The following is a 15,392-nucleotide window of genomic DNA, read 5'->3' on the forward strand; positions in this document are numbered from 1 at the left end:
GCCAGAATGCACTTCGAAGTCTCTGCAACTAGCTGGAAGAAGGCTGTATGGTCTGAGGAGACCAAAATTGAGGTTTCTGGCTATTGGACTAATCGCTGTGTACACACTACATGTTATCAAAAACACACCACCGTGAAACATGGCGATGGCAACATCATGATGAGAGGATGCATCTCTGCAGCAGTCCTTGAAAGTCATGTGAGGGTAAAATGAATGCAGCAAAATACAGGGAAATGCTGGAGGAAAACCTGATGTGCTTGGAGAAGAATTTGCTTTCCAGCAAGAAACAGACCCCCAATCAAAAGGCCAAAATGCATGTCCTGCTATGACAGACTCAAAAAATTAAAAGCATTTGGTTTCGAGCAGAGGAGACTATATGGGGTCCTAATTTAGGTATTTAAAATCCTCAAAAGCATTGATAAGGCAGATCTAGCAAAATTCTTTCAGCTTATGGGTGAATCATACGCAAGGGTATCAAGGGAAATTAAGAGGAAGCGCATTCAAGACTTAAGACAGGAAGAACTTCTTTACATAAGTAGTAGTGGGATGCTGTTGAGACATGGAGTTGAAGCAGAAACCTTGACAACTGTTAAGAATCTGGATGAGATACTGTAATTAGGACAGTTTAGCTATTAGTTAAACAAACTGGCTTGATGGACTGAATTATCTCTTGTTTGTTGTATTTCTTATGTTCTTATTGAGGTACAACACTAAAATAAAACTACTCCCATATACTCTGCTTATTGATAAAATACACTTGCACTTAAATTATGACTATTCAATAAAAAGTTATGGCAAATAACCTATAAAGACAGAAAAACAACATGTGTTAGCTAAAAAAAAGACCTCATAATTCTTTTAAGGGAAGTTAACAAAATGAGTTTCCATTTACTTGCTGAAAAATTTCAATGCTTCGTCTGTATTTTTCAGAAATATATTTGTCTGGGGTGGTGCAGTGCAAGTTCTCCCTCTGTTCACATGGGTTTTCTTCAGGCACAGTCCAAAGGCATGCTGCTTGGGTGAATTGACATTACTAAATTAGCCCTACCACAATTGCTTCACACCATTGTAATTGCTGAGATAGGCCCAAGCTGCCCCCCAACCTTGCCCTGGTTAAAATAAGCAGGACAGGAAAATTGACTGATGGATATTTTGTCTTAATTAAGTGCATTTCTGTTTAAAAGTCATAGTAAATCTAATTGTTATTTTGAAAATTAATTAAAGAATGTATTAAATATAGGAGATTCTAAGAATATTTGGTAAGTTAATGTAGAGAAAAGCCAAGCAAAATGACACCTTTTATTGGCTAACTAGAAAGATTACAATATGCAAGCTTTCGAGGCAACTCAGGCCCCTTCTTCAGGCAAGATGAGTTGCCTCGAAAGCTTGCATATTGTAATCTTTCTAGTTAGCCAATAAAAGGTGTCATTTTGCTTGGCTTTTCTCTACATTCATAATGGCTAACACGGTACAACACCCTAGTACTACTGGTAAGTTATTGGAATTGAATATTAAATACCAATGTAATTGTTTTAAATATTTTCTTTTTATTTTTGAACACTGGTTCATACCCTACCAAATAATGCAACAAACTCATAATTTAAAATTTCAGCCATGCTTGTGATGTACTGGCTTTCTTTTTTTTCTTTTACTTTAAAAAAAAAATCTTCACTGATTGACAGAATAGGATACTCTTACTTTAAAATACAAACATCACTTTTCAAATTGCCAAAGGTTATTAAAGTTTAGTAGCCTCAAACTATCAGAGTGGGAAGCTCTTCAGTTTAATTCATTTCAGTACAAGAAAATAAAAGACTCTATGAGTTTTCTTTCAGGTTTTATACCTAACTGGGGTTGTGCCTGTGGAGGCTCGGCAAGCTGTGATATTATATAAAATAAACAACATGATCAAAACATTTCTTTTACATATGTTATTTTCATATAATATTTTTATTCCTCACCTTTATTATATACACAAATATGACTAATGTTGTGAGGTATTAAACGTCCTGGCCCGCTGCAACGCTTACTTGGTAGTGTTGACCCTCAACAGCATTCTATACTCCATGTTGGCCCTTTTCTGTGCCCCTTCTTCATCTCTGACTGTATGGTCAGACACAGCTCTAGCTCTGGCATTAAATTTAACACCACCATCATTGACCTGATCACCAGCATTAATTAACAAGCTGGCTTACAGAGAAGAGGTCTATTTGCATACTTAGTGGCACCAGGACAAGGATCTCACCCTTAATGTCAGCAAATCGAGGGAGCTGATGCTGTTAAAGGAGTGAGAAGCTTTAAATTTCTTGGAGTGACAGGCACTGTACACAGTAGGATCCCTACTCGCTGGCATCATAAGATCTTGGTATGGCACCTGCTCTACTCAAGAACATAAAGGACTGCAGGGTGTAGTTAAGGTGGCACTGAATGTTATTTGCACTCCGCTGCCATTTTTTCTGTACATTACAGCACAATACCTGCTGCCTTAGAATGGTAAGCGGTAACATTAAAGACCTCGGCCATCCTGCACTACCACTTTTCTTACTCCTTCATTCCGGTAAATGGTACAGGGCCATTAGCTCTTATACCAATAGATTCAGTGACAGTGTCTACTCACAAGTTGTAAGTTTTGAACACTCAATTGTAAGAATTCATATACTAATATGCAGAATATGATTGTATATTATGTACAGTATACTTTTATGTATTTGTTTGTTTTTGTGTTGTATTTTGTCAACTGTTCTGAGAAGTCATGTAAGAAAGAATTTAATTTTACCATGTAGATAAGATAATAAAGTTGACTTACTGAGTGGCTTTGTCAGCATTAATCTGCAAAAGGAAAGATACTTCCACACTGAAAAAATAAAAGTAAAATTAGGTTAGAGACACAACATTTAGGCCAGTGGCCCCCAAACTCAGCCATGGGGGCCCACTGCAGCTGCAAGTTGTTGTTACAGTTGGGGTCCTAGTCTAATTAAGAAGGGTGTCATTTGCCAATTTCTTTGTTTTTGGTTCAGTGTAGAAAATTCTAAATTAAGATTGGCTTAGTTTTATTAGAATATACAAAACATTTGGGCATGTAAAATGGGAACAATTTTGTTTTTTTAAACTTGATTTGTAAGATTTTTGTCTTAATGATTTTCATTCTGCTTTTCCACATGTTCAGCTTATTTAACCCATTTACTAATGAGCACTTTTGTGTTTTTCTCCTCAGTTTTATTTTAAAGATTAATTTAATAGTGCAGTTTGCTATTACATGATTCATAGCTACAGTAAATAAGGTGTGTTTTTCTGAGGTTGGTGCCTCACTCACTAGTCTGCACTCACAGACAGTTGTGATGTGCCTCATAAATAGCATGTAATACCATATTGGATTTCCCCTCATCATGGCAGCATGGAGAGTTTTACTTTCTGTTCAGAGGACAATGTCATGCTTCTTATACCAGTAGTGTTAGCAAGTGAATATAAAGGCTGCCTGCAAGAGCCTTGCATTTTATAAGCAGTTCATTATCTTTCAAAAAGCAGGTTAATTGGGTAACAGAAATAGAAGCATTCTATTTGGTTGGACAAATTCAGGGAAAGTCAAAGAAAATAACACGTTAAAAATAGCTACGTGACATAAAACCATCATCTACAAAAAGGAGGAGTTGTGCAACCATCAGGCTGCAGACTGTTTACAATGTTCCTGGGCTTCACCAAACCTCTCAGCTCCCACAAGATTTTCTTTTAGGACTGGCTTCTTTGGTCAGGCTTGAAAAATGTATCAGGAGCCACTGGCCATAATGCTTTGTCTGCTGATACACTAGGAGCTGCTTGTTGAAAGTTGAAATAAACAATAATTTCATGGCCCATCCATTCATTTCTTACCAAAGCACATTAATCCAAATGTTTAGTTTTGCCAGTTGCAGCGAGACTAAAATGGATACAGCCCACTGTCAGAAGAGATGCCCTCAAAGTCCGGTGTCTGATTCATCATTAGAGTGAGGACTTGCATCTGAGAGGGGTCCTGTGTAACAACATTTTGTGCTGGTTAGAGAGGTGTCAGAGTTTATCTTGGCAGCACTGGTCACAAGGCAGGAACCAGCTTTGAGTGGAATGTTAATCTATTGCAGGCATACACAATCATAGAAAATACAGAATTTCCAATTTATCGCACACAGCTTTCAGATGTAAGAGAACAAAATTTGAGTACTTGAGTAGAAGAAGAACATTCAAGCACCTCACAGGCGCTGACTGTGCTGGGATTTGAACATAACATTTTTAAGCTGTGAGATTGCACTCTACACTATGCCATCCTAATCTGTGGGTTACCACGCTCCCAGTACATTATCGCTGTTATTTTGAGAGTTTCACCATAGTCATCATCACCATTGCTGTAAGACTGTGTTTAGGTTTAGCAATGATGGCGTAAATGCACATTAAACATTTAGGGAGATTTACTATAAGTGTTCCATCTGCCCATCCAGTTCTTGAAACCATTTACTTTAAGAATATTTTAAAAAAATTATGTTACTTACCCCATTTAATTTGTAGTGATGGCCATGAAAATATTTTAATGTCATGTTTTCATGTAGAATTGACACTACAAAGTTTCTGATCAAACTGAACCCATTGGGGACCAACTCTAGACAACAGCAAAAAAAAAACCAAAAACCTCCATGAAAAAAATCTCACTCTACTCACTTGTATTTAATAATGCATGTCATGTCTGCAGAGGGTACAGACCTATAAATACCTGGGAGTGCAGCTGGATGATAAATTAGACTGGACTGCCAATACTGATGCTCTGTGTAAGAAAGGACAGAGCTGACTATACTTCCTTAGAAGGCTGGCGTCCTTCAACATCTGCAATAAGATGCTGCAGATGTTCTATCAGATGGTTGTGGCGAGTGCCCTCTTCTACACGGTGGTGTGCTGGGGAGGCAGCATAAAGAAGAAGGACTCCTCACGCCTGGACAAACTGGTGAGGAAGGCAGGCTCTATTGTAGGCATGGAGCTGGACAGTTTGACATTTGTGGCGGAGCAACGGACGCTCAGCAGGATCCTTTCAATTATGGAGAATCCACTGCATCCACTAAACAGTGTCATCTCCAGACAGAAGAGCAGCTTCAGCGACAGACTGCTGTCAATGTCCTGCTCCACTGACAGACCGAGGAGATCGTTCCTCCCCCACACTATGCGACTCTTCAATTCCACCCGGGGGGGTAAAAGTTAACATTATACAAAGATATTGTCTGTCTGTTATACCTGCATTGTTATCACTCTTTTAATTTAATATTGTACTTTATCAGTATGCTGCTGCTGGAGTATATGGATTTCCCCTTGGGATTAATAAAGTATCTATCTATCTATCTATCTATCTATCTATCTATCTATCTATCTATCTATCTATCTATCTATCTATCTATCTATCTATCTATCTATCTATCTATCTATGCTGTTTGCTAACAATGTGCAAAATGTATATATTTTTTGCAAAAATATTGTTAAATTAGTTCAGAAGCACAGTGACGGCAAGGGCTAACAGTTGTCAGGATTCCAGTCCATCATAGCACACTCTCCACTCTAGGTAGCTTCCTAAAACTTGACAGTTAATTCAACATGAACCTCTTCAGGATGAGGGTGGAAGCTGAGGTACACTGAAAGAACATGCAAGTTCCATAGTCAGTCTGGGAATTACACATACAGTAGGTGCCTGGAGCTGATGTTAAGTATGTCATGATCTTATCCTACTAATTTCATTTCAGTATTCACTTACTCTTCTGAGTTGTACGACTTAATAATTGATCTAAAAATGGATTGAGTCCATTTGTTATTGCCTGGTAGTATATGGTAACAGCTGATGAACTCTGCTCTGTAATTCAGTATTTAGTAAATAGAACAATGGTGAAAGAAAAAAAAAGTGACTCAATCAGATTTACATCCAAGGGGAAACTAAAGGAACATTTTTGGTTAAAATGTGCAGGGACTCTGAGGTAGTGACTAAGAAAATAAACTAAGCCCTGAGGTTGCCAGTTTTATCCACTCCTCTGAGCCTGTAACAAATGTATGGAAACTTTCTCCTTGGGAACATATTTTATGTAAAGTCTTCGTACTGAATATAGTCTGTTGGTTGTTTGTTCCAAACTTACCATGCAACCTATAAAACTAAATAACAGCCTTCATGCAATACATGCAAACCAAAATGATAATTCAGAGTTTGGTAAAAACCTAGAATTGATTAATTTTAGCTCCTTTCTCACCTAGCTTATACATTTATTCCAAATGGGAGCACTGCATTACACACACAAAACGAGTTATCAATAGTGGAAACAGAGAAGGAAGACGGACGAGTTGGAGCTGGGTTGTGTGTAGCTAACATGAAAGAGTGGCACTAAGAAAAAAGATCCATCATATACTGATAATGTCTAGCCTTTAAGTATGTCTATTCTTAATCTGCTTCTTTGCAGCTGTGGACATGGATGGAAGATCTTCAGAAAGAGCTGCTTGAAGATGTTTGCTCTGATTCTGTGGATTCTGTCCAGGAACTAATCAAGCAATTTCAGCAACAGCAGACAGCCACCCTGGATGCCACTCTAAATGTCATCAAGGAGGGAGAAGATCTTATTCAACAGCTGAGGTGAATAAGGAGATTTTTCTTTTTATCTTTAGATTTGTTTTATTGTTTTGTCATTCTTTTTTATTGGTAGCGTGCTCTATGTGGTACTGTTGTACACAATTGTCTCCCTAATTAGGTTTTTAATCCAGTATGTCTGGAGGATATTGTAAGTCATCCATTTTTAGCCTCCTTATGCTGTTCAGGCCACCAGGAACTGGTTTCTATCCTGGTAGCATAAGGTGCATAGTTGGACTCAACCCTGGATGGAGTGCTGGTCCATTGCAAGGCACACACACACACTCAAGTACAAGGAGCCAATACAGAGCTGCCAGGCCGTCTAAGAAGCAGTACAATACACTTACAAGACCTCACGTTTGAATACTGTGTGCAGTTTTGTTCTCCATATCACAAAAAAGGACCTAACAGCACTGGGCAAGGTCTAGAGAAGAATAGCTAGTCTGATTCCATGACAATGTAGTATGAGCTATGAGGAAAGACATGAAGAGGTCATCCTTTCCAGTTTAAGCAAATGGAGATCAAGAGTTGAAATAAAAGGGAAAATTAATGTAGATGGCAGAAGTTACTTTAAAATAAATTCATCAAAGGTACAGACAGAAGATGGATCTTGGTATATTTTCCATAAACGAGTATTTCTTCACATACAGAGCTATAAATATGTGAAGTAAGTTACCAATTAGTGTACAAGACTGTAGTACTTCAAGGACTTTCACATCTTGACTTTGTTATATTTTGATGAGTTATGCTGAGTTAAAAGGCCTGTTTTTGTCATAGTTTTGCTTATATTTTATTATATCCTTACCACTAAAAACTGGTCTTTTGATAGTCTTCCTTTCATTCATTCATAACTTAACCTTCTTAATCGAGTTTAGGGGTACAGGAGACTACAGCATATCCTGGGAACATCAGGTTCTGGACTGGGTGTCAGTCTCTCGTTATCCTTTCTATTTTTTAATATTTATGAGAACTGCCTGCATGAGCTTCACTTAGGTACTGTGTATTAAATGGAAATATATCTTTTTAATATAGTAGCACATTATTTTCTGTTGCTTCTCTTGGTCTGACCATTATATTTTACTTCTTGACTTGCTGACTGATGTGTTCAGTTCCATAGCTGGTCATTGTGATTTTGTGAGTCAGTGGCAGATCTTTATAACTTACTTATCCATCCATCCATCCTCTTCCGCTTATCCGAAATCGGGTCGCGGGCGCAGCAGCTTGAGCAGAGATGCCCAGACTTCCCTCTCCCCGGCCACTTCTTCTAGCTCTTCCGGGAGAATCCCAAGGTGTTCCCAGGCCAGCCGAGAGACATAGTCCCACCAGCGTGTCCTGGGTCTTCCCCAGGGCCTCCTCCTGGTTAGACGTACCCGGAACACCTCACCAGGGAGGCATCCAGGAGGCATCCTGATCAGATGCCCAAGCCACCTCATCTGACTCCTACTCTGAGTCCCTCCCGGATGACTGAGCTTCTCACCCTATCTTTAAGGGAAAGCCCAGACACCCTACGGAGGAAACTCATTTCAGCTGCTTGTATTCGCGATCTCGTTCTTTTGGTCACTACCCATAAGTCATGACCATAGGTGAGGGTAGGAGCGTAGATCGACTGGTAAATTGAGAGCTTTGCCTTGCGGCTCAGCTCCTTTTTCACCACGAAAGACCGATGCAGAGCCCGCATCATTGCGGATGCCGCACCGATCCGCCTGTCGATCTCACGCTCCATTCTTCCCTCACTCATGAACAAGATCCTGAGATACTTGAACTCCTCCACTTGGGGCAGGATCTCGCTCCCAACCCTGAGAGGGCACTCCACCCTTTTCCGGCTGAGGACCATGGTCTCGGATTTGGAGGTGCTGATTCCCATCCCAGCCGCTTCACACTCAGCTGCGAACCGATCCAGAGAGAACTGAAGATCACGGCCTAATGAAGCAAACAGGACAACATCATCTGCAAAAAGCAGTGACCCAATCCTGAGTCCACCAAACTGGACCCTCTCAACGCCCTGGCTGTGCCTAGAAATTCTGTCCATAAAAGTTATGAACAGAATCGGTGACAAAGGGCAGCCCTGGTGGAGTCCAACTCTCACAGGAAACGGGTTTGACTTACTGCCGGCAATGCGGACCAAGCTCTGACACCAATCGTACAGGGACCGAACCGCCCTTATCAGGGGGTCTGGTACCCCATACTCTCAGAGTACCCCTCACAGGATTCCCCGAGGGACACGGTCGAACGCCTTTTCCAAGTCCACAAAACACATGTAGACTGGTTGGGCAAACTCCCATGCACCCTCCAGGACCCTACTAAGGGTGTAGAGCTGGTCCACTGTTCCACGAACAGGACGAAAACCACACTGTTCCTCCTGAATCTGAAGTTCGACTATCCGACGGACCCTCCTCTCCAGGATCCCCGAATAGACTTTTCCAGGGAGGCTGAGGAGTGTGATCCCTCTGTAGTTGGATCTTCTTAAAGAGGGGGACCACCACCCCAGTCTGCCAATCCAGAGGCACTGTCCCTGATGTCCATGCGATGTTGCAGAGGCGTATCAACTAAGACAGTCCTACAACATCCAGAGCCTTGAGGAATTTAATTATCCATTAGGCATTATTTTACAGCGGCACCTTAGCTTCTCCTTTTTTAACCATAGTGTTGTAGGTACATTAAAGGAGTACTATTTGTCAAATGTAATTTGGTCTGTAACACAGTTATATATTAAGGGTTATCAGAAATACTAGTTTTTCAACATAATCTGTCCCCATGAACACCAGAACACTCCTCATAATGATGACAAAATATTTTTGTACGACTCAAATAAAATCACTTGCCACAGTATATTCCTTGGAGACAGCTCTTCAAATTGGAAAACAGAATGAGTGTGGCATCTCTTTCAAACATTTGTAATCTGTATGGTATGTGTATGAGGTAGAAGGGAGATGCCTTCTCACTGATTATCCCTATTTGATTGCAGCAAATGTCAAATGAAATAAGATGGTTGTATGGTCTTTTGGAGACATGCAATCAATACAGACTTCTTCCTTAGCCTCATAAAGAAGTGATTTTGCCAGCACTGACTTGGACCTTGAATATCTGTAGTGCTGAAGAATCTCCATGCTTCCATTGTTGTTTGGGTTTAGGTTCTTTTCATAATAATAATGTATTTTTATAAAGTGCATTTCAAGCATTGAATACATCATTGGGTGCATAGTAACAAAATAAACCAAAAAGTAAGTGAAAAGCTGGTAAAATGGTTTTGTTGACCTAGGCCAGATGGCCTCCTACACCCTCCAGAAACATTTACTTGTACATCATCCAAGTTTGTATTCTTTCATGAAACCATAGAACTCTGATGATGCCAGTGTTGTTCTTCAAACAGATGAAAAACTTCCACAATTATACAGTACCTCATAGCACTACAGCAGGCTCCAATGAAAGATAAGGAATTAGATAGGTATAAGCCTTCCTTTCATATGAATAAGTATATTTTAACCCTAAATGAAACTGGAAGCCATTGTATTGCACATAAGACTGGCGTCTGCTCTGTCGTACTTAATCTTTGTTAAAAGTTGTGCTTGGACACAAAATTGCAGCAAACAAAGAAATTTGTAGATTTCCAACTCAACATGACTAAAACCTATACAAAACACAGCTTCATTCTTGGCGATTCATTCTGTTTTTACTCATAAGGAAAACTAGTCTCATTTTCTAGTTGATGCTCTGTGTTGCAAAGAAATACTACATGCTTATTTTGTGGTGTACAATGGACTAAACTGTTTCCCTGCTCTGGAGGTGTAATAAAGTGTGACAGTGCAAGCATACAAAATGGGACCATCTGGACTGGTGTAAGCACCACGGAGCTCAATTTACTGGCAATATATACAGTGTTTACAAATATACTAAATATGAACAAAGAGCATAATGAGTTAGGGTCCTGAGGTATGTCCCTTTTAATGTCCAAGGCTAAAAACAAATAGATTGACAAAATATGTAGAGTCTGGTGTATTTCAGTTCAAAGTGAGCTGTCCTGAAGTCCATCCTCCTAGGAATCTGGTCCTGAAGTGAATGCTAAAGATGCTTGGCTAGAAGCATCAGAGCAGAAGTGTTGATAGGTGTCTTCCACGTGCTTCTCTTCCACCATATGTGTGAAAATGAAGCAGAGTTTAGTAATTATCATCCGCTTAGTCTTTCCACTTTGTTTCCTCATATGCAAACCCATAAGGCACTCTGGATACTTGCATGTGTATAAAAGAATAAACATATAAATATATTCACATGCAGGGTAATAAAGGCTGGAGTCTGACATTCTATATCATATTATATATGATCTGAAAAACAGGCCCAAGAAAACATTCAAAGGGTTGGGGAATCGGGGCTGGCTACCCATTAATTGTTGCTTTTCGGTGGCTTCCAAAAGCCAATAAAAGCTTTTGAAATTTCAGACAGAAAGTGTTGGTCAAATTATGCTGGTGGTTAGTAGTCACTGGTTTTAATGTCAGCAAGACCAGAAGAGGCAAGCTTGGGGAGTGGCATAACGGCACTTCTGGCTGATTGTAACCTTCCAGACTGGAAGAGGACATACTGGTCTGATATCTTCCTGTGCGACTCTTAATCTTTTCCTGTGGACGTTTTAAGTTACAACCAAAAAGAGAAAGGATTTTCCCTCCTGTGTGACACAATATTAATTATACACTAGTCAATAGCATTTGCTACTGATACAATCAAAATGAATACTTTTTTTTGATCAAACAGGTCCAGTTTATCAAATGTATAGTTTGTATAGAGATGCTCTTTTAGAAAGTGCCCATCACTACCAAGCAGTGGGTTGGGATATTAAAGATGCAAACCTACTATAAACATTAAATCTTGTATTCCCTCCTCTGTACTGTTTTTTAATGTCCTTATACAATACAATACAATTTATTTTTGTATAGCCCAAAATCACACAGGAAGTGCCGCAATGGGCTTTAACAGGCCCTGCCTCTTGACAGCCCCCCAGCCTTGACTCTCTAAGAAGACAAGGAAAAACTCCCAAAAAAACCTTGTAGGGAAAAATGGAAGAAACCTTGGGAAAGGCAGTTCAAAGAGAGACCCTTTTCCAGGTTGGTTGGGCGTGCAGTGGGTGTCAAAAGAAGGGGGTCAATACAATACAATGCAGTACACAGAACAGAACAATTTCTCAATATAGTAAGAAATAAAAAATATAAATTTTAGAAGTACAGAGCAGAATTTAACAGTAGATGATATATCCCATAATAAGATTATTGTAACCCAAGTCGCACACAGCCCCTCCAACCCACATGCCAGCTGGTATTTCACATTAACAGTGTAGATAGGAAGCTTTTTCACCCTATGAGAACCTAGCTGGACTGCAACATGTGAAGCTTAAGCATATTCCTCAAAGTATAGTTCATAAGTACTGGTTCACTATTTGTAAGTTCTTTTTATAATTCTGAGAATTCTCTGCAACATTCACATCTACAGTACATGTAAATAAAGCAACAGAGCTGGCTGTAGTTCTTTAAAGTTTCTGCATGATTGCAGCTTCAATAGAAAGCAAAATGTTCTTATACAGTACATCCATTCATCCATCATTTCAAATCCACTTATTCATTTCAGTGTTTTGATAGAATTTTGAACACCTTTTAAATCTGTGTACAGCTTCCCTTTTTGTATTGAAAGCTAGTAGTAAACAAATGGAAGATCATTTATGGTTGAAATTCAACAGATGCACAAGAATGGAAATTCTAGCTTAATTGCTTTGGATGAATTAGTGCTCAGTTCATATTTCTCACCATGATGACATTGTTTGTACTTGAACTGTTGTACTCATGCTTAATCTTGTCAGGTATTTTAGCTAATTGTCTACATTTGAGAAATAGTGAACCTGTGACCTGTAACTGACCACACAGCTGTACTTCTATTCATTTATATTACTTTGGGTTATCTAGCTTGCTGTAAAGAAATATTTAGCATAATGAGCAAATGTTCGTCAATTGAAAAGATCATAGAAATAAGTTAATTAATGTAATTAAACTGTCTCAAAATGTTTTTTTCAAATCTGTTTTTATCTGAAATAAATAGGAGTATCTGGATTCAAACAGCAACAGCTAGATGTTACATTTAAAGATAATTATTTTAATACATTTTCTAGTTTAGCATTCTAAAGGTAATCATGAAAGTGTGACATCACAGAAAAATATTAGGTTATTGGCAATTATGTAAGTTGTAAAATAAAAGGAAAAAGTAGAAATTTGGTCATTCATTCATTTCAGCTTGGTTTGCCCATTCTGAGAGTTGTCTGTATTATAATTGTGTTCTTCTAATGTGAAATGCTTTCTTTAACTATGGACACTGGACAGAGCTTTAGCCTACTAAAGCAAATGTAGTCATGTGTGTGGTTGAAATGTCAATGTCCTTAAATTGTATATGAACCATAATAAATAAAACTGAAAGGAGGCCATTCAGTACAGTTTTACAGTTTTGTATGCTCATGCTGCTACAAAAGAAAGAAATCTTGTACAAGGTTTAGAACAAACTATTAGGATTCCCTAATAGACACACAATAATTCAGAAATATTTTAAAACTCTGGCTCCTTTCAAAACACATTCAGTTCTTCTGTTCCCACTATGAAATAAATTCCAAATTTTGTGAAGAAGTCCTGTCATTTATCCAGCATTTATCCCCCTGCCCCCCGATATCTTCTGGTATAGCTCCAAGTTTCCTTTCAGAAAACCTCAGCAATTTAAATGCCTCTAACTAGTCTCCTTGTACCTTCATTCTTCCCAAATTCTTCTTACAACAGAGAACTTTTAACTTTGGTTGCATTGTATTTTTTTTATTCATGTTTGCTTTCTGATCGAACTCAGTGTGGAAGGAGCTAATTAGTGTAAATACCAAGTCATTCTACAAAGTCTAATCTCTTGCCCTTGCATTATGTTACAGCTTTACCATATATAGTTAGGTCCATAAATATTTGGACAGAGACAACTTTTTTCTAATTTTGGTTCTGTACATTACCACAATGAATTTTAAATGAAACAACTCGGATGCAGTTGAAGTGCAGACTTTCAGCTTTGCATAAAAATGTGAGGCAACTAAAGCATTTTTTGAACACAATCCCTTCATTTCAGGGGCTCAAAAGTAATTGGACAATTGACTCAAAGGCGTTTCATGGGCAGGTGTGGGCAAGTCCGTCGTTATGTCATTATCAATTAAGCAGATAAAAAGCCTGGAGTTGATTTGAGGTGTGGTGCTTGCATGTGGAAGATTTTGCTGTGAACAGACAACATGCGGTCAAAGGAGCTCTCCGTGCAGGTGAAAGAAGCCATCCTTAAACTGCGAAAACACAAAAAAACCATCTGAAAAATTGCTACAATATTACGAGTGGCAAAATCTACAGTTTGGTACATCCTGAGAAAGAAAGCAAGCACTGGTGAAGTCAGCAACGCAAAAAGACCTGGACGTCCATGGAAGACAACAGTGGTGGATGATCACAGAATCATTTCCATGGTGAAGAGAAACCCCTTCACAACAGCCAACCAAATGAACAACACTCTCCAGGGGGTAGGCGTATCGATATCCAAGTCTACCATAAAGAGAAGACTGCATGAAAGTAAATACAGAGGGTGCATTGCAAGGTGTAAGCCACTCATAAGCCTCAAGAATAGAAAGGCTAGATTGGATTTTGCTAAAGAACATCTAAAAAAGCCAGCACAGTTCTGGAAAAACATTCTTTGGACAGATGAAACCAAGATCAACCTCTACCAGAATGATGGCAAGAAAAAAGTATGGAGAAGGTGTGGAACAGCTCATTATCCAAAGCATACCACATCATCTGTAAAACATGGTGGAGGCAGTGTGATGGCTTGGGCGTGCATGGCTGCCAGTGGCACTGGGACACTAGTGTTTATTGATGATGTGACACAGGACAGAAGCAGCCGAATGAATTCTGAGGTGTTCAGTGACATACTGTCTGCTCAAATCCAGCTAAATGCAGTCAAATTGATTGGGTGGCATTTCATGATACAGATGGACAATGACCCAAAACAGCCAAAGCAACCCAGGAGTTTATTAAAGCAAAGAAGTGGAAAATTCTTGAATGGCCAAGTCAGTCACCTGATCTTAACCCAATTGAGCATGCATTTCACTTGTTGAAGACTAAACTTCAGACAGAAAGGCCCACAAACAAACAGCAACTGAAAGCCGCTGCAGTAAAGGCCTGGCAGAGACATTAAAAAGGAGGAAACCCAGCATCTGGTGATGTCCATGAGTTCAAGACTTCAGGCTGTCATTGCCAGCAAAGGGTTTTCAACCAAGTATTAGAAATGAACATTTTATTTCCGGTTATTTAATTTGTCCAATTACTTTTGAGCCCCTGAAATGAAGGGATTGTGTTAAAAAAATGCTTTAGTTGCCTCACATTTTTATGTAATCGTTTTGTTCACCTCACTGAATTAAAGCTGAAAGTCTGCACTTCAACTGCATCTGAGTTGTTTCATTTAAAATTCATTGTGGTAATGTACAGAACCAAAATTAGAAAAAAGTTGTCTCTGTCCAAATGTTTATGGACCTAACTGTACTTCGTGATGCGCCCTGTGTTGGCTGAGATTGGCTCCAACAGACCCCCATGACCCTGTGTTAGGATATAGCGGGTTGGTAAATGACTGACTTACTGTATATCACACTATTCATTGAATCTGCTTACAGATTCTTACATAAAATTCATAAATTTGAAAATATATATTTATGAAACATTTACTGTCTAGGAGGTGGCCCTCATAGCAA

At 39.1% G+C, this 15,392-nt stretch overlaps 1 protein-coding gene across 8 annotated transcripts in view; it reads left to right on the top strand.

The window, feature by feature from the left end:
- The window catches only part of kalrna (kalirin RhoGEF kinase a), a 797,086-nt gene that overhangs the window by 480,553 nt on the left and 301,141 nt on the right, over positions 1-15,392 (top strand). For all 8 annotated transcript variants that reach the window (XM_051930993.1, XM_051930994.1, XM_051930990.1 and 5 more), the window contains one exon: positions 6,450-6,619. In XM_051930993.1, the coding sequence (XP_051786953.1) occupies positions 6,450-6,619 (170 nt within the window). The remainder of the gene's footprint in view (positions 1-6,449; positions 6,620-15,392) is intronic.

The sequence above is a fragment of the Erpetoichthys calabaricus genome, chromosome 8 (genome assembly GCF_900747795.2).
Source record: "Erpetoichthys calabaricus chromosome 8, fErpCal1.3, whole genome shotgun sequence".
NCBI lineage: Eukaryota > Metazoa > Chordata > Cladistia > Polypteriformes > Polypteridae > Erpetoichthys > Erpetoichthys calabaricus.